At 46.0% G+C, this 18107-nt stretch overlaps 1 protein-coding gene and 1 non-coding gene across 6 annotated transcripts in view; one reads left to right on the top strand and one right to left on the bottom strand.

Moving 5' to 3' along the window:
• The window catches only part of LOC113178375 (uncharacterized), a 28247-nt gene extending 12258 nt beyond the window's left edge, over positions 1 to 15989 (top strand). Inside the window, exons 1-6 of one of the 5 annotated variants that reach the window (XM_077791795.1) lie at positions 1303 to 1399; positions 2537 to 2580; positions 9192 to 9263; positions 10075 to 10201; positions 12612 to 12725; positions 13228 to 15989. In XM_077791795.1, the coding sequence (XP_077647921.1) occupies positions 9231 to 9263; positions 10075 to 10201; positions 12612 to 12725; positions 13228 to 14234 (1281 nt within the window). In that variant the 5' untranslated portion in view covers positions 1303 to 1399; positions 2537 to 2580; positions 9192 to 9230 and the 3' untranslated portion in view covers positions 14235 to 15989. Of the gene's footprint in view, positions 1 to 1302; positions 1400 to 1768; positions 1861 to 2536; positions 2811 to 9191; positions 9264 to 10074; positions 10202 to 12611; positions 12726 to 13227 lie in introns of those variants that run through there. The other 4 variants (XM_077791792.1, XM_077791793.1, XM_077791794.1 and 1 more) reach the window with 4 other exon arrangements.
• A 155-nt stretch (positions 15990 to 16144) lies between these two features.
• LOC113178550 (small nucleolar RNA SNORA51) lies at positions 16145 to 16276 on the bottom strand. Its single transcript, XR_003300223.1, has one exon. It is a non-coding gene; the product is annotated as a small nucleolar RNA SNORA51 (small nucleolar RNA).
• Between the last annotated feature and the right edge of the window lie 1831 nt (positions 16277 to 18107).

Below are 18107 nucleotides of genomic sequence, written 5' to 3'. Positions count from 1 at the left end.
ACATAAGCACATATAGTTGTAGGGAAATGGAGTCATAAACTTTCACTTTGACAGTTACTTGGGACAATAAAACCTAGGATGTAGGCCCTGCCAGTGGATGAGGAACTCTAGGAGGAAACTCATTTAGGACCTCCAAAGTTTCCTGTCAATATAAGGCTAAATGTATACTAAAAACCACCATCAAAATAGCAAGAAAATATATCTTAGATGTCATGACTTTAATCAAGTTCTACTCTCCTAGGAAAGCCGGGACAGTACAACTAAGTCTGCTTCAGCCTGACCCCAGGATACTATAATCAGCCCTTGAACCTTATCCACCAGCTGTTCATCTTGCTGTTAATTCTTTGCATTTTCATCCTCTAGTCTATACCTTGCATGTGCTATTCTCTGCATAGATTGCACTTTCTTAACAAATATTCATTATTCAAGGGCACTAGATAACACCTTTCTGAGCCATAGTTAGTTGCTTCCTCGCTTGTACTTCCCCTATTAAACATACTTCATTGTATTGTAATTTCAAATTTTATCACTGGGTCATGAGCTCATTTTGGGCAGCAACTTTTTTTACAATAAGCAATTTAGGTTTGTTGTTGTTGTTTTTAGTGAAAAAGTAGACTTGTTCCTGAAGTAAGAGTTTCACCTTCTTTGTGTAATTTTTAGTCTTCTCTGAAGCTCCATGTAGCTCGGTGGCTCTTTAGCTGCGCAGTAGAGTCACCTCTGGATCTTTTCATACTCTTCCACGGTTAAGAATCGGCCACGTCTCCAGCCTGGGCCTCTCCAGCAGCACCACGAGAGGCAGGTTGGTGTGTTCAAACCGTTGGGCGTTCAGTTCCCGCTGCCCAGTTAAGTACACGTACTACCGTGGGCCCTTCTTTTCTTCCGGTACAAATATGCGCGCAGACCCTCCCTCAGCCATAGCGCAGTCTTTAGAACCAAATTCCAAACCTCTCTCCCCAAATCTCAGAATCAAATTCCTGCAAATGGACAGGCGGAAGCGGAGCCAGAAGACTGGATATCGCCTTCGTTGTGCCCAAGGTTAGGGACGCATTTCCTTCGGACAACTCTATAAATGGAGGGCTGGAGGAATGTGGCATCACACGTGGGCATACTTCAGGGCGACCCTAAGCCTCCCAGGCACCCACAGCTGCACCTCTGCCGCTAGGGAGACCACTAAGCGGGCGGGGTCGTGTTAGCCCCGGAGCCTTTCTCCGGCGCGTGCGCTTGCGCGGTCCTACACGTCATCTCTAGGCGCGCCGGCCGCCGGGGCTTCTGGGAATTGGAGTCCCGCGAAGACAGCTCCTTGGTTGGGAGCGCGGCCGCCAGGGCCTTCGCACAGGCGCACTGCCGTACGACCTGAAGTGGTGCCGTCTTCCCGGGTCCCGAGCACTCTGTGCCGGAGGTGAGGGTTGCGGGTCTGTATGTTCCAGGAGCCAAGTGAGCGCAGCGGCCGAGAGAAGGGGACGCTGGGGGTTTGGGGGAGGCGCTGTAGGAGAGGACGGGGTGGCGCGTGCGGAGCCAGTCTGCAGATGTGTGTGGCCACGTCCCCGCTGGAAAGGTGCGGACGCAAAGTTGTCCTCTGCCGTGTGTGCCGTGGCACTGTTGCCAGCGGTCCTGCGGTGCGCACCCACCGCGCGCCAGATCCTGGACTTTCGGGGTGGAGGTTGCGGGGTCCTCCTTCGCTCTGCCGTCTCTTCTTCCCCTAACTCGGGGCTAATGACCATGGGTGGGCTTGACACCCAGTCTAGAGTGCCGCCCACCTAGCCCTGACTCTTTCCCAAAAAGCGCCTTACATTCGTCATTAATCTCCTGCCCTGAGTTTGTGCCCGAGGACGCGATCGAGGGGCTGGATTCATGTAGGAGGTAGGAATTGTTGGGGGGGGGGTGTAAAAGGAGTACCAAAGTGTTAGGCAGACTTGAGAGAGATGAATTTTACTGGAGGGCAAATTTGGAGGAATAGCAGGAGACCGGGTGAAGAAGCGTACACCGAGGCCAGAGCACAGGGTGTCCCCCGAGACCCAATAATCAGACCAGATTTATGGGTCTGACCAGAAGACTGACAGGGATAGTCACTCTTGTGGTCACATTCAGGATTAGAGTGGAAGAGAATAATGGTAGGGTTCCGTTCTGAAGCAAGCAGTTATGGACTTGAATTTTCATGGTGTTAGTGGCAGGGAAAGGGTACGAATGACATTGCAAAAGAGTCTAAAGGGCCTGGTGACTTAATTTGGGAGAAACGAGAGCGAGGTGTAAGAGTTTGGATTTGGGACATCTGGGAGGATAATAGAACATCTGATAGAAAAAGCAGGGAGAGGAGTTAATGGCAACTGTGTAGAGGAAGGTGGTTTTCAGCTGATGCCTAATTCAAAACTTGTCACCATTTGGAAATAAAAGATGAGTTCAGAAAAGGAGTTGATTGGAATTTGGAACTATCTTTGTAGAGGTGGAAAATAGAGCCCTGGATGTGGGTGAATATCCCCAGGATAGAAAGGAAAACATTGCATAAAGACCAACCTATGGGAATCATCCTTGTTTCTAGGGCAAAGATGGGACAAAGGAGCCAGGAAGACAGAAGTTTCAGAGGTAGGAATAAAAGTGAGACCCAAGCAGCATCAAGGCAACTACTGTAACTGGTTGAAGAGGCAGAAACTTATCCAGTCAGAAGTTGTAGAGAAGTAAAGAAAAGAAGGAAAAGGTCTTTGGAATTCATGCCAGAGTTTTCATTTTGAAGCATGTGGTTTCAGATGTGTGAGAGGCAAGAGTGACTGACAGGGATTTGAGTGGAGTCAATGGTGAAGACATGGAGTCAGAAGGTGAGTTACTCACCCAGGAAGTTGGATCGTAAAGGAAAACCTAAATGAGAACTGTTTTGCTGGAGGGAGGCCATGGGATTCAACTAGAGGAGGTTTTTATATGCTTGAAGGGGTGAGAAGAAACTTCTAGAGAGCTGAGAAATGCTGGGAAAAGAGAGCCTGCATTAGCAGGTAGCAGATTCTGAGGGAAACAATTGAGAAGGAAAGTTGGACAGTGGGGGGTAGTACATAAACTCAAGTCCAGGAGACAGATCTGTCTTGCTGGCCTCACGCACCTTACAGCCCAGCACATGGCAGATACTTGTTAATAGTTGTTGATAGTGATATGAATGAATGAATGGGTTGGTGATGGGCAGTAGCAGGGTAGAGAACTTTCATTTATTGGAAAAACTGTGATAAGTACTTTATATTGTCTCATTTCCTATTTATAACTATTCTGGAGTTAGATAGTAAACATCTGGGCCAATGGTTGCCTTAAGTAACTTGCCCAAGGCTTCATGGTTAATACTACTAAACTTGCCTGCCAAGTACTTTCTACCACACGGTCCTGCCTCCCTGGAAATTCGCTCTTGCACATCTTCAGTGTAGTAGAAGACAAAGTCGTGCTGAAGTCGAATGGTAACTGTGGAGGTTTGGAATAGGTATGTAGAAGAGAAGACAGGTTTGGAATAGGTACATGGCCAAGATGGGAGTGTTAAAAAACTTTTTAGGCAACGACAAGGGTCACTTAAAGAGTGTGGATTTGAATTTGATACTCCAAAATCCAGGAATAGGAAAAGAGAAAGCAGTAGAGGTGACCCTTTGCTGACAGTGACTCTACATGAGCTTGGTGTGCTGTAGAGTCCCGATTTTTCAGCAGGAGCCTACTGAAGCAACTGCTGCTATGGTCCAGACCTGTGGGGAATGAAGTCTACCTGGCATGATGAGCGCTTTGGGAAGACCTGCTACTTTAACACTTGAGGAGATTTCATGTTGGACACCATTTGTGATTTGTTCAATGCTCAGCTTATTAAAGTCAGTCTAATAAAATCTTGAAAATTGTCTTTAAGCATTTAAGCATTGATCAACTCCAACTATAACTTCAGATGTAGTTTATTTGTTACAAAAAGTTTCAGTGCTTTGGACAACATATACAAATAACTTGTCTTCCAAAATTCTTAATATACTTACACTTAGACCTAAAGCAACAACATAATGTAATTAATATTTTTCATTTTAATTTTTTATGCCTTCCCAGATGGTCAGATCACTTTTACCTAATGCTAACATTTACTTAGCTCATTATTCTCAATACTTTTTAGGTATCATCCTACTTAAGCATCAAGATAACTACACACATTGTATCAATAATCCACTGTTACAGATTGACAAGCTGAGACAGAAGGTAGGAAACTTTTCTAAGGTCACAGAGGTAGGGTGAAGCACAGCTGGACTTTGATTTCAGGCAATCTGGCACCAGAGCCTGGGCTCCTAATGACTGTACTCATCTGTATTTCTAAATATTAATTGAGATGTCGTCGTAGGGCTCAAGAGTCAATATCTGAACACCCTCCTGGACATGGAAGACTCTTAACAGACTAGAAAGGAAAAGAAAACTGTCTTAGTTATAGGCTCTGATTATCATCTGAGGATATATCTTTGTTTATATTTGCATTTATATCACTCTCTGCCTCCTCCTAAGGAAATTCAAACTCCAATCTCTCTTAGGTTCAGATTTTTGTTGTTGTTGTTGTTGTTGTTACACTAAACTCTAAGTTAGATTTTTTTTTCTTTAAGATTTTGCTTGCCACATAGGTTTCAGTTTCTGCAAACCAGTGTCCACCCTTGAGGTGGCCATTGTTAACACATTATTAATAATCCCTGTCTGTCTTGCATCTTTTAACTGTATATCATAATGAGGTATTTTTCCCAAAAGGATATCTGCTTAGATTATAGACCAATAAACCAGAAAAATCCCCAAACTTATCCAACAATATAATAGAGCCATTTTAGAGTTAGAAGCTAACAGACCAGCAATCTATACATATTGGTCTTGAGTTTTGGCAGTTTTTAAAACTTCATGGTTTCTTGTGAATATCTGGTAATTAGTCATCAAGCTGGAGGGCCCATCTCAGGGAGGGAGGATTAAGTCTCCACAATTACTTGGCATGTTTGGAGTCGGATTGGCTCGTGGACAGGGGCATAGCTTCCTCTGCCTCACTCTTCTGAGTGGCCCATGTTCTGATCTGTCCTCCCTGTGTGGGACAAGCAGTTTCTGTTTCTGGAATTACTTGGCTTATCCTTGCCCCCTGGGTTCCTTTCTTTCTGGTTACATGAATGAATAAGTGTGTACCACAAGGGTACATCTATTCTCTATGAAAAGTTTCGTAATTGATAGAAAGTACTTTTGATATAACTGAAGACTTAAGCATTGGCTTTGTATTATGTCCACTTTTGGTACACTTTATATTAACTTTTCTATACTGAGCTATTTCATTTAGCAATTTCAATATTTGTAATTTGGCCAAGGGGAGCCAAATTACAAATATTTAGTTTTGTTATTTCAGGATGTGGGATTGATCCCCAACTGTCCTCAATAGCCATCCCTTCAGCCTACTTCCCTATTGCTCACCTGCACGAATGACATCATTTTCTGCACTGCTGCTCAGATCAGTGACCCAGAAGGCATCACCTTGCTTCCAGGCTATTACCTATTGTTCTTGGTATCTTGACAATGGTGTCCCTTCTCTCCATTTCCGATGCCACTGCTTTTGCTCAGCTGCTGATCACTTTTCCTTAATTATCAGTCTCCTCACTGGTATCCGCCATTCTTGCCTCCTCTAATTCCATCCTGCCACAGCTAATCAGAGTGCGGTGTCCACAAGATCACCCCACATTCACAGATTCACAAGGACTGGGGACTCAGCCTGTAGCTGTACTTGTGGCTCAGACTGTGACTGCAACCCTGCATGGATACACAGCCCGTCATAAGGGAGGACACCGGCAGCATCTGGAGGAATCCATGTGTGGCTTTGCTTGCGTGCCCTCCCTCCCATGAGAGGTGACACAAAGCACCTCCCTCCCTGACAACAAAACGCAGCAGCTCATTGGAAGCTCAGGGTCCAGGGTTTTTATCAAAGGTTGCTCACAGCGCCCTCTGCCTAACACACACCAGAATTCTAGATCTTCAGCAGGAAAGCAGATGTTACCATAAACCAGGTCGTTTGCACACATGGTTTAGGCAGAGCCAACTGTCCTGGTTTTTAGGGAACTGGGGGACCCTTTCAAAATCAAAGTTCCCCCGAGGCTGGCCAGGGACCAGTGTTGTGGGCGGAGCCTTCCAGGGGTAGCACTCCCTGGCTGCTGTCACGGCTGCATACCCCTCTTCCTTCCTGTTGTTTTCTTGTGCACCAAAGTGAATAAAAAAAAATCAGGAAATATGGAGAATTGTTAAAGTAAAATAAAAATTCCTCATAATTCCACTTCTCAAATTCCACTTCCATTTTAATGTGTTCTTCCTTTTTCTATACATACGTGCATGCACAAATATCTAATCTCAAGATTGTGCATTCTTCGCTTAATATTTTGTGTATGTTCTTTCCTTCAGTTTTTGTTTTGTTTTGTTTTGTTTGTAGGGGGGGTTTGAACCTAGGGGCAGTTTATCACTGACTTACATCTTCAGTTCCTTTTATTTATTTTTGGGGGTGCCAGGGATTATCCCAGAGGCACTTGACCACTGAGCCCCATCCCCAGCCCTATTTTTTGTATTTTATTTACAGACAGGTCTACATGGAGTTGTTTAGTTTAGTTGTTTTTGCTGAGGCTGGCTTTGAACTCGCGATCCTCCTTTCTCAGCTTCCGGAGCCACTGGGATTACAGGCATGTGCCACTGCACCTGGCTTCAGTTTTTTCTTTAAGAAAAAAAAAAATTTCAGGGGTTGGGGTTGTGGCTCAGGGGTAGGGAGCTCGCCTCACATGTGCTAGACCCTGGGTTCGATCCTCAGCACCACATAAAAATAAATAAGGGAAATAAAGTTATTGTGTCCAATTACAACTAAAAAATAAATATTTAAAAAAATTGCAGGTTAAGTTGATATTTCCTAGAAATCCTTGTGTGTGTGTAGTGCTGGGGTGTGCATGCTAGGCAGGTGCTCTACCACTAAGCTATATTCTCAGGCCTGACCCCAAATTTTACATGAACCCTTGAGCATCCCTTTTGGGGTGGGGTGGGATTTATTTTGGGTATTTATGGGGGTCTTAGAACCAACCCTATAGATACTGAGAGCCAATGTGTTTCAGGTCTTCACTACAAGTCAGTGATCTTTCTGAAGCATGGTCTGACGATGGTGCACCCAGGCTAAAGTCCCTCCAGGACCCCTGCCTGTGAGGCAGGGGTTGTGCAAAGCCCTTGATGTAGGTGGCCTATGCTTCTCCGTCTTTTCCTAGCCCTGCTCACAGCCTAGACTTTTGCTGTTCCAAACGGATTTCAGTTCTTAATCCTTTCCACGTAAAGATCTGCCTCTTTAGTGTTCAATAACTGGAGTTTTTTTCCCTGCTTCCTCCCCACCTCAAAACTGCATAAATTCTGGTTCTACCAGGAGAGCTGCAGTGTCCCCACCCCCTCTCGGGGCTGGTCAGGGGAGCCCTGTGGGGCCTTCACAGTTTTACAGCACTTACCTATCCCGCAGGGAAATGCCGTTTTGTTTCCCTGACCTGAGTCCAGGGCTCTTGGCTCCTGGAGGCAAGGAATGCTCCTTGCACATGTTTTACTTGCTATAAACAGTTGGTGCCAAATAACTGCTGGTTGAGTGGATGAATGAATGACTCACAGGGAGCAGTGACCCTTTCCCTTGACTGCAGGAAAGCTACTGGTGAGCCACAAGCCCACCTTCCCCCATCTTCCCTGGCCTGCTGTCTCCCCATTCACCCACCAACCCCAGAAACGCTTCCCAGGGACTCTCAGGGCCTGGTTCAGTCTCCATCAGAGGGTCAGGCTGTCCTTCCCCCCTGCTCCTCGTCCCACTGACATGAACTTTACTCTGCTTGTGCCTCCCACTGCCCATGGGTGGTTCTTCCTCTGGTTCCATGGCTACTTGGGGACCTTGAGACTCCTTCAACTCATTGCCACATGCTGTCTTGACACTCCCTGGTCACGTTCCCGTGCAAGGATGTCATCTTTTCAGGCTGGATCACTCAGTAGTTTGATACTTGTGTCACCCACCCAGTCACTGTGGCTCCAGGAATGAGATGCAGGGTCACGTGGTCAATGAGGGCTGCTCCTTCGGCAGGAACTGGAGTGGAGTGTGTTTTCCTTTGGGGAGGCTGTGGGTTTTGCTGGGTGTGTTTCCTCCATATAGTCACTTACAGATTTGTTTATGGTTTTTGTCCAGTGAACACTCAGGGCAGTATTGGATAAATAACCTCTGAACTTTAATGCTTATTTTTCTCCTTCCACTTTTTTTTTTATTGGTGCATTATAGTTATACATATTGATGGGATTTGTTGTTACATATTTGCACACGCACACAATATAACAATGTCATTTGACCAATATCCCCCTTGCCCCAGCACTTCCCTCTTCCTCCCCACCTGCCATCTCTTGGTCCTCTGCTGATCTCCTTTTGATTTTCACTAGATCTCTGCTCCCCCACCTTTCTTTACCTTTTTTCCTCTTTAGCTTTTGTGTGTGAGGAAGAACATATGGCACCTGACTTTCTGAATTTGGCCTAATGGTTTCTAGTTTCATCCATTTTCCTGCAAATGACATAATTTCATTTTTCTTATGGCTCAGTAAAACTCCATGGTGTATATACATACCATATTTTGTTCATCCATCTGTTGATGGATGCCCCGATGGTTCCATATTTGGCTGTTGGCCATGCATGTATCTCTATAATAAGATGATTTTAATTTTTCAGGATAAATACCAAGGAACAGTATACCTGAGTCATATGGCGGGGTAGCTGGGTCCGTGCCTAGTCTTTTGAGGGACCTCCATACTGATTTCCAGTGGTTGTGCTAATGAACAGTGCCCCACAGAGTGAAGTGTTCTTCTTCTGCCCCTCCTCCCCAGTGTTTATTATTTCTGGGATTCTTGCCATTCTGACTGCGAGCTTTACCGCTCTCTTGACTCCCGGGTACCGATCTCTTTCCCAAGGAACTTGTGAAAACAAGCACCGCACGTAGTGTAACTCACAGCACCCATGGCCTGGCTTCCACCCAGGGGTTGGCCAGGGCTGCTCCTGGCCTAGCTCTACCTTGGCTGCCCTTCTGTGGGTGTTGGGAAGGGGGTGGGGACATGGCCACTGGCACTGGAGAGTCCTTGCTCCGCGAGTCAGGAGGTGACATATCAGGACAGACCTTTCTCATGGCTGCCTTCTCACCCACACCCTGCCTTGTCAGGACTCTGCCCTTTGCTTCTGGGAGCACACACAGGAGGGAATGGCTGCTGCAGCACCACCTGCCACGTGCCAGGTAAGGAGAACCTCATGTTTCTTTTCCCAGTGCTGGGGATGAGCCCAGGCCTACACAAGTGCTGTACTCCTGAGCTACTTCCTTAGCCGGGGACTTTTGTGTTTCTGGAGTACACTAATGAGTCTCCAGAATGTCACCACTTGTCTTTCTCTCTCCTGGAACTCTTGGTCAGCCCCAACCAGTGGACCAGGCACTCCACAGGGAGGACTTCCCTTTGACCTGAGGTGTCCTTCAGTGTCCATCTCTTGTCTCGAGCCTGGCCCCCCTTGCTCGTCACCAGGCACCCAACCCCTGCAGCTGTTGCTCTGAGTGGTCTGTCTAGCAGCTGACAGCGCAGGGCCAAGGGGAAGACTGGGAGCAGTTCTGGCTCCACCCTGCCCATCCAGGAGTGCATCCACGCATTCACTGAGTATGGGCCCCATGGTCCACAGCACCCAGCCCACCCAGCACCCCCTGGAACACTGGGGGCACCTCAGCCAGGCCTCCAGGGTCCCAAAGAGAGTCTTACTGGGTGGAGACATGCAGCTCCCCTTTCAAGGGTGGAGAGTTGTGAATTCCCACTGTGTCCCAGGACTTACAGACACTCATCCAGGCTTCTAAAACCAGGGTAAAGATGCAGGCTTGGGTGACTGGATTGCAACTGGGAACTCTTGTCATGGGTGCCTTTTCCAGATGTTTCAGAGCCTTGCTTTGTCAGAGCCATGGCCCGGTGCCCCGCCACACCGTCCAGGGCTGTCACCTTTATGCCATTTCAGTCTGGCCCAAGTGACAAGAAGGCTCATGAGTAAGGGGGTATGTGATTGTGTTTCAGGGATCTGTGACGTTCGAGGACGTGGCTGTGATTTTCACAGACGAAGAGTGGAGGCATCTGGTCCCCGTTCAGAGAGCCCTCTACAAGGCGGTGATGCTGGAGAACTATGAGAGCATCGTCTCGCTGGGTAAGGGGAGCTGCCCACGCTGGTGTGGGGCCGAGGAATCAGGGCCTCCCACACCTGCGTTCTGAGTCACTTGAAGAAGATGGAAGAGGGCTGGGAATGTGGCTCAGGGGGTAGCGCGCTAGCCTGGCATGCGTGCGGCCAGGGTTCGATCCTCAGCACCACATACCAACAAAGATGTTGTGTCCGCCGAGAACTAAAAAATAAATATTAAAAAAAAAAAAAAAAGAAGATGGAAGAGCTGGAAGAAGATGGATAGGTCTGCTGACAGGAATTGATCCTAGGGAAATAATAGGCTTATGGGTTCGATTATCATCCTGCCCATTCACACTCTGATATTCCTGTTGGTCCCTGTCCTCTCCACTCGGCTACTCTCCTAGTTATCCTGGCAGTGCTCTCAGTGGACATTGAGAATACCTGCTTCCCCACATTCTGCTTTGTTCCCAGGTGGCTTAGGTGTATGGCAGTAGTGGGCTTCACACTGAGCCCAGCACTGGACAGATGTGCTAGTCAACCACAGGGCCCTTGCTCAGCAACCTGCCCCCACAAAACAGGGAGGGCCAGGGGACAAAGTAGAGTGGGGCAGGGAGCTGGGGACAGGGAGCTGGGGGCAGGGAGCTGGCTCTCCAGAGGGCTGCGTGTAGAAGAGTTACATGTGCCTGAGTCTTCTCCCAGCTTGCCAGCCAGGGGACACCTTCAACTCTGTTTTGAGGACTAAGCGGTAGGGAAAGGACCATCTTGCTAATTGGAGATTTCCCCCCTCACAAAAACCAATGGGAGGAAAAGAAGTGTCTCCCTTCAAAAAGAGGGGATGTAGAGTGAGAACACAGTGGTTGTGTGTCTGTAGGTCACCAGAGATGTGTTTGATTTTGAGCATTTGCCTTGAGCATTGTCTTAGAGATATGCCCATGGGAGGCACTCTGGAATTATAAAGACTTGTGTGACAGGGGCAATTAAAAGCTATTGCTGATGTCAGGTGTTAATGAGAAGTAAAGTGGGGACCCTGTAGATAACGAGAACCTCTTAGCAGTTTCACAAATGTACCGTGTATACTGTGCACAGTGGCACACGTCTGTCATCCTAGCTACTCAAGAGGCTGAGGCAGGAGGATCACTTGAGCCAGAAGTTCAAGACCAGCCTGGACAACATAGCAAGACTCCATCCAAATAAAAAAATAAATAAATAAGATACTGAAAAAGCACACAGCTTTAGAAGCTGACTGAAAATAAGTGCAAGAGGACAGTAAAGGCCTTGCAGATTTCACATAAAGCCGGTCAAAAAGGCAAGCATACACATCCCTCAATTAGCTTCAGCAGGCCATACAGTGTCCCAACAGAATAAGATGTCCAGGAAGTACCAAGGGAGACTGTTGAGTCTCTGCCACAGGCTGTGGCAGGGTGAAGTGTGGAGAGCGTAGAATTCCTTAGGTCAGAATCAAGGAGCCACAGAGGTGGGGCATGGCCATGTTGTCAGCAGAGAATCAGCACCTCGCCAGGTAAAGGGTGCCTGGGACCAGTAAGAAAGCACTCTCTTTCCTGTGGTGGGGCCTTCCTGTGCAAGGGAATCTGGAGCTCAAGCCTATTTTCACGAGGGGATCTGTTTGTTTGTTTTAATATAACTAAAAATGGATAGGTCTGCTGGCAGGAATTGATCCTAGGGAAATAATAGGCTTATGGATTCGGTTATCTGCATGCAGGTGTTCATTGTGCCATTGTGTGTTAGTAACAAAACATTAAAACAGTCTGAAATGTCTGTTAGCAGGTGATTCATCAGATAAGTTAGATTAAGCCATACAGTGCAGTATTATAACCATTAAAAGGGCTAATTAAAACCATTTAACCATCAAAGTGCTAATTGAAATAATTTCATTATTAAGTGTAAAAAATCCAGTTTACAAATCAGTATTATTTCATTGTCCAATTTTATCTATGGGTATTTTATTTCTCTATGGGTACCTTTCCAAATCAAAATGAATAGGAAGAAAATATGAATACAAAGTATAAAAGGTGATTTTTCTTTTTACTTGTACTTACCTCTGATTTTCCTACAATTAACAATTGTTTTTAAAAAGCATAATAATAAACATAAATAAACAAAACGAGCATCTTCCTTATGCTTTTCTACCCAAGATGATCCGTTTTTATTCTCACCTCCCCAAGCCAAACACCTTCACCCTACAGTGCCCATGCAGGAAGCTTCCCACTCACTCCACATGAACTCAAGTTGATTGCCAATCCCTCCTTTCTAGAGACTCAGGCATGACCTCCCCTTAGAGATTCCTCTGCATTGTGCTCTGCCTTCTGGCCTTTTGCATTGTCTCTGTGAAACATCTGGAGGCCAGGAACCAGCTTGGGAGCAGCTGCATGTTCTCATCACATACAACCACCTGGCTTGTTTCTTTCTCCTTGAGCAGGACTTCCAGTTCCTCAACCCGATGTGATTTTTCAGTTGAAGAGAGGGATTGAGCCATGGACAGAGGGTCTTCGTGGATCTGAGGACAGAAAGTGTCCAGAGAATGTCTCTCTAGGTAACTGAGTAGGAACGGGTCAGGGCAGTTTTGTTTTCTGTGTTTGTTATTCAGGTGGGTGGGAGGAACATTGGGTATCATCTTTGCTCCAAGGTCAGGTCTTCTGCTGCAGTGCTTATTTTGTACCACCTGTCTGCTCTCCCTAGTCTCTTCTACACCTTGGTATTATTCATCTGTATTCACCAGTCACTAGTTTTCTCAGCTCTATCACCTTGCCCATTCACACTCTGATATTCCTGTTGGTCCCCGTCCTCTCCACTTGGCCTACTCTCCTAGTTATCCTAGCAGTGCTCTCAGTGGACATTCTCCTATATTCTCAATGCCTCCTTCCCCACATTATGCTTCATTCCCAAGTCTCAGGCCTGAAGCATGAGACTCTTTGTGGGAGCAAGCAATGGTTTCCTATGTGTTACTTTCAGAATCATCAGAGTTCCTCTTCTTTCCCCTGGAGCATTTCCTACCCCAGGGAAGAAACCACATCTGTGTCTTCTCTTTGTTCCAGGCTGGGGGACCAAGCCCAAGATTCAAGATGCTTCAGAAGAAGAGAAACCAGAAGGAACACAGAGGGGAAGCATTGACAGGCAAAGTCCTCTGTGTCCTAAACTTGAAGTTCAAGCACTGGTTAGTAGGTTGGAAGTGGAGAAGGAAAGACCCACAGTAGAACCTTGCAAGAAACTGCTGTCCCGGGATCCAAGCTTGCAGCAAGGGTCAGCCCCACCCAAGAAAGCCCTCACTAAAGAGAGAGACCATGAGTGCAGAGACTGTGGGAAGACCTTCTTCGACCACTCCTCACTTGTGCGCCACCAGAGGACTCACACTGGAGAGAAGCCCTACGACTGTCAGGAGTGTGGGAAAGCCTTCAGTCACAGAAGCAGCCTCAGTAGACACCTGATGTCTCACACCGGGGAGAGCCCCTTCGAGTGCAGTGCATGTGGCAAGGCCTTCTTTGACCGGTCGTCCCTCACCGTGCACCAGCGGATTCACACGGGAGAGAAGCCCTTCAAATGCAGCGAGTGTGGGAAAGCCTTCTTTGACCGCTCGTCCCTCACTCGACACCAGAGAATTCATACTGGAGAAAGTCCTTATGAGTGTCGTCAGTGTGGGAAGGCCTTTAGCCAGAAAAGCATTCTTACTCGCCATCAGCTCATCCACACAGGCAGGAAGCCCTATGAATGTAATGAGTGTGGAAAAGCCTTCTACGGCGTCTCATCCCTGAACAGACATCAAAAAGCTCACGCAGGGGAGCCGCGCTATCAGTGCAGTGAATGTGGGAAAGCCTTCTTTGACCGTTCCTCCCTTACGCAACATCAGAAGATCCACACTGGAGACAAGCCATACGAATGCGGTGAGTGTGGGAAAGCCTTCAGCCAGAGGTGCCGGCTCACGCGGCATCAGAGAGTTCACACTGGGGAGAAGCCCTTTGAGTGCAGCGTGTGTGGGAAAGTCTTCAGCTCAAAATCTTCAGTTATTCAGCATCAGCGGCGTTACGCAAAACAGGGAATAGATTGAGTTGGGTGGAAGTTTGAGTCTGGCGAAGGAGCACCATAGAAATACAAGATAGGCTTCCCCTGTCACACGCAAACCCACATTCGCTCACTCTGCCCACTCCAGATACTGTTCTTCTGCCCTGCCTCTGCCCCCCCAGTGTTTGAGTAGCACTCTGTGTCTACTGTGGGATAGGACTGATGTGGGATGCAGACATCAGGAAATGATGCTGCAGATTCAAATGATGCTGTAGCTCATTGGTAGAGCACTTGCCTAGCAGGCAGAAGACCAGCCATGGATTTGGATTTGATCTCAGCACTACAAACAAAAAGACTTTAAATACCTAGAGGCTGCAACAGGGGTGGAAGGCACAGTTATACCAGAGCAGCACTGTTCTTTCAGAGCAGTTTTTATAGCTGTTAGTCCCTCTCTTAGAGCTTTTTTGGGCCCTGACCTTGTTCTCTTCTGCCCCAGATTTTAGATCTCTCAATACTACTACTTGTAGGTAGCACTTATTGAGCACCTATTATGGGGCAAACACTCAGCTAAGAGTTTTACAAGGATTGGATTGATGGATCCTCTCACAGCTCTGTGAAACAGGTGCTGTTGCTGTGTGCATTTTACAGATGAGCACACTGAAGTTCAGGGAGATTAAATCACATGCCCAAAGTGACACGGCTCCAAAAGGTGAGGCCAGGTCTGCTTTCAGAGTCTGTTTTCTTTACCATTATGCTCTAAGGTTTGTTTTATTATTTATGTACATGTGTTATATCCCCAATTATTTTGTAAGCACTTGGAAATGTGACTTACATGTATTTCATGCAGTGCCTTGCGAATAATAGGAGCTCAGTAAGTATTTATCTGAACAAATATCAAGTTCTCTCCATTCAAAACTCCTCTTGGATTCATATCCTTTTTCTCAGTTTTCACAGTCCAGCCCATACCTTTATCATCCCAGGCTCCCATGACAACAATAGGCACTTCCTAATTCTAGTTTTTCCCTCTACATGACTGAAGAGGGATATGCTAACCTGTGCTGCAGTAACAAACAACTCCTAAATGAACAAAGATCTGTGTCACATCCAATCTGAAGTGGGTCAGTCGGTCTCATCCCATCCTCATCAATTTAGAATATTCAACCTCCAAAGTCACCATGAAGAGAAGCTAGAAGAACTTAGGAGGTATTTTTAAGCACTAGCATCCAGCACCTGGCAGCTCAGAATGTAAATGGGAATCTTAGTATTTGACTAACTCTAGGGACCACTATCATAATTGCCCATAATTGCCTATTCATGACCTAAAATAGCTCCCTATTTAATGGAAACTTCTTTGAACATTTAAGATCTGCCTTAATTCAGTCCCCATCACCAAACTTCATATACTTACTCCAAAACTCTTCTACTCCCTGGGCCCAGCCCTTTATTTCTGTTTTACTGAAGATCAGGTACTAGGCACACTGGATTTGGGGTATCTGTATTCCCTGTTAGGGAGAAGTCTGGGAAAGGATGTGTTTCTGAAAAGCTGTGGACTCAGATCCTATGAATCCCAGGGAGCAAGGTGGTTTTCCCCAGAAGTGAAAGATTCAGGAAATTGAATTGCCAAACATATTGCTCCCAACCTACTAACACACTAGTTAATGTTGATCCTCCTTAGAGCAGGTAGGTGGCAAGGAAGACTTCATGTGTGGACTTCTGAAACAACTTGAAGAAAAATGTGTCACAGAATCTGTAGATGTGGATAATAGCTGATACAATTTAACAGTGTCAATCAGAAAATAAAAGGAACAATTAACAAACTTGGCATCTGACTGTCTCAGTGTTCTGAGTCTTTCTTTTACTGTCTTATTCAAAACACATTGGAAATCATGGACTTCCCAAGATGTTCTGCCACTATCAACAAGAAGAGATTGGAACAAATTCAGAATTTGTTCTGTACTATGTTTCCCCATTCATAGTACAGACCAGGAACAGAGCCTGGGCTGAGGTGTATGTGGTGTAGACTTACTCCACCTCCTCTTTCTATATAGCCCATGTAAGAATTCAGCCTGTGGAGAGCATCAGGAGGCCTCTCATGACTTTAGAGTGCAGTAATAACTAAAACAGTGGGGCTATAAATTCAGTAGTTTGCCCTGTGTTCCATTTTTATCCACTTTTTTTAATGTGTATCTGGTGTTGGGGATTAGAACCTAGGGCCTTGTGCATGTAGTCTACCAGCTAAGCTATATCCCCAGCTCCCTGTGTTCCATTTTAAATGAGGTGAGGTGCACAGTGTTTTCTAAAATGTGGACTAGTATTCCATCTGTTGCTAAAAATTGAGGAAAGAGCCATTTTGCCTTTCCATTTATATTCCCCAGCATGACTTACAGTGTTGGAGGCCTTACATTTTAGCTTCACCTACTGGCTATTAGTAGAATCAAATCTTGGAATCAGAAATTGATCAATTGGAAGTAGGTCAGCATTCTTAGATTTTAAAATGAAAAGATTGGGTAATGTTTGTAGGGTTTAAACCTAAGACTTTAAAATGGTTTCAAAAAAAAAAAAATAATTATCTCTGGTACCAAACAGGCCTTTCCTAAATTTTAAGAGGGAACTGAGTACTTTACCAAGTGAAACAGAGGCATTGTATGCATCAGCTCCTCAAATTGAAGGGTTGGCAAAGCTAGAGAAGTTGGAGATGAGATGTGTCACTCAGCTTTCTGTCACTTTAACAAATGCCTGAGCTCACACCTTAGAAAAGGTTTATTTTGTCTCATGGTTTTAGAGGCTTTAGTCTATGATCAATTGGCCCCATCACTTTGGGCCTGTGGCAGGTCAGCACACCAGGGCAGAAGGGCATGGTGGAGCAAAACCACTCACTTCCTGTCTGGGATAAGAGAGAGGGAGGATGGGATCCCACAGTGCCCCTTGAAGGAATGCCCCAATGACCTGAAGACCTTCCACTGGGCCCCACCTCTTGCAATTTCCAGCACCTTCCAACAGGACCAAGCATTTAATACATGAGCTTTTGGGACAACCCAGATTCAAACGGTAGCAGAATATGGTAGATGGAGAAAACCTGGGACCTGCAGCCTGGGACAGGCAATTGGCAGGACCACCAACTGCAGAAATTGATCTGGGGTTCAGGATGACAGGATGATCGGCAAGAGGGTTGGCAGCCCAGACACACCCACCCTCTCATTCTACCTAGGCCTAGGCATCTAAGAATAAGTTAACCCCCTCTGCAAATCTTACATAATAAATAGCACAGAGCTAAAGAAGGCTGCCAGGTACCAGCCATCAGACAATGTCAGTATGTTCATTTTCAATAAGAAGTCAGAACAAAGACTCCCAAGGAAGCCTACGAGATTGACTGCAATGAATGTCAAGGTCCTAAGTGGTTTGTGTTAGTGAGACGAGATTCCTGTGTAAGCAGGTAGAAGTCAAAGTGGAGTGTAATAGGGTAAAAGGAAGCCTCAGGAGAGTTCTAGCATGAAATGTGTTTATAAGAGAGGGAATGTTCTGGGGAGATAGATATCTAGCTCATACAGATGGCAGGAGAATGAAGATCACATGGCACCATGTGGGCAGTTAAGGGCACAGCCCTGGAAAATTAGGCACCCTCACCCTCCAGAACTCAATCCCAGCTCAGTGTGCAGAGACTCAGAGCTCTATTCCCCAGGTTTTAGGTCACTGCTGTCCAATGGTAATAAAGTACTGTCACATTTTACAAAGTGAAGTTGATGATAATCTTATTTATATTTTATTTCATTTGATATTTGAATTCCGAGTGAAATTTCAAAAATTTTGATTGCAATTTCAACATGAAATCAATATAAAAATATCTTAGCCTTTTAAAGCCCTTATTTTTAAAAAGAAAATGTAAACCATCTTACCTTTCTTTCCTTCCTTTAAACTGTTC

Source organism: Urocitellus parryii, chromosome 12 (assembly GCF_045843805.1).
Source record: "Urocitellus parryii isolate mUroPar1 chromosome 12, mUroPar1.hap1, whole genome shotgun sequence".
Lineage (NCBI taxonomy): Eukaryota > Metazoa > Chordata > Mammalia > Rodentia > Sciuridae > Urocitellus > Urocitellus parryii.
Note: the sequence above shows the minus strand (reverse complement) of the source record. Positions and strands in the feature narration are given on the sequence as shown.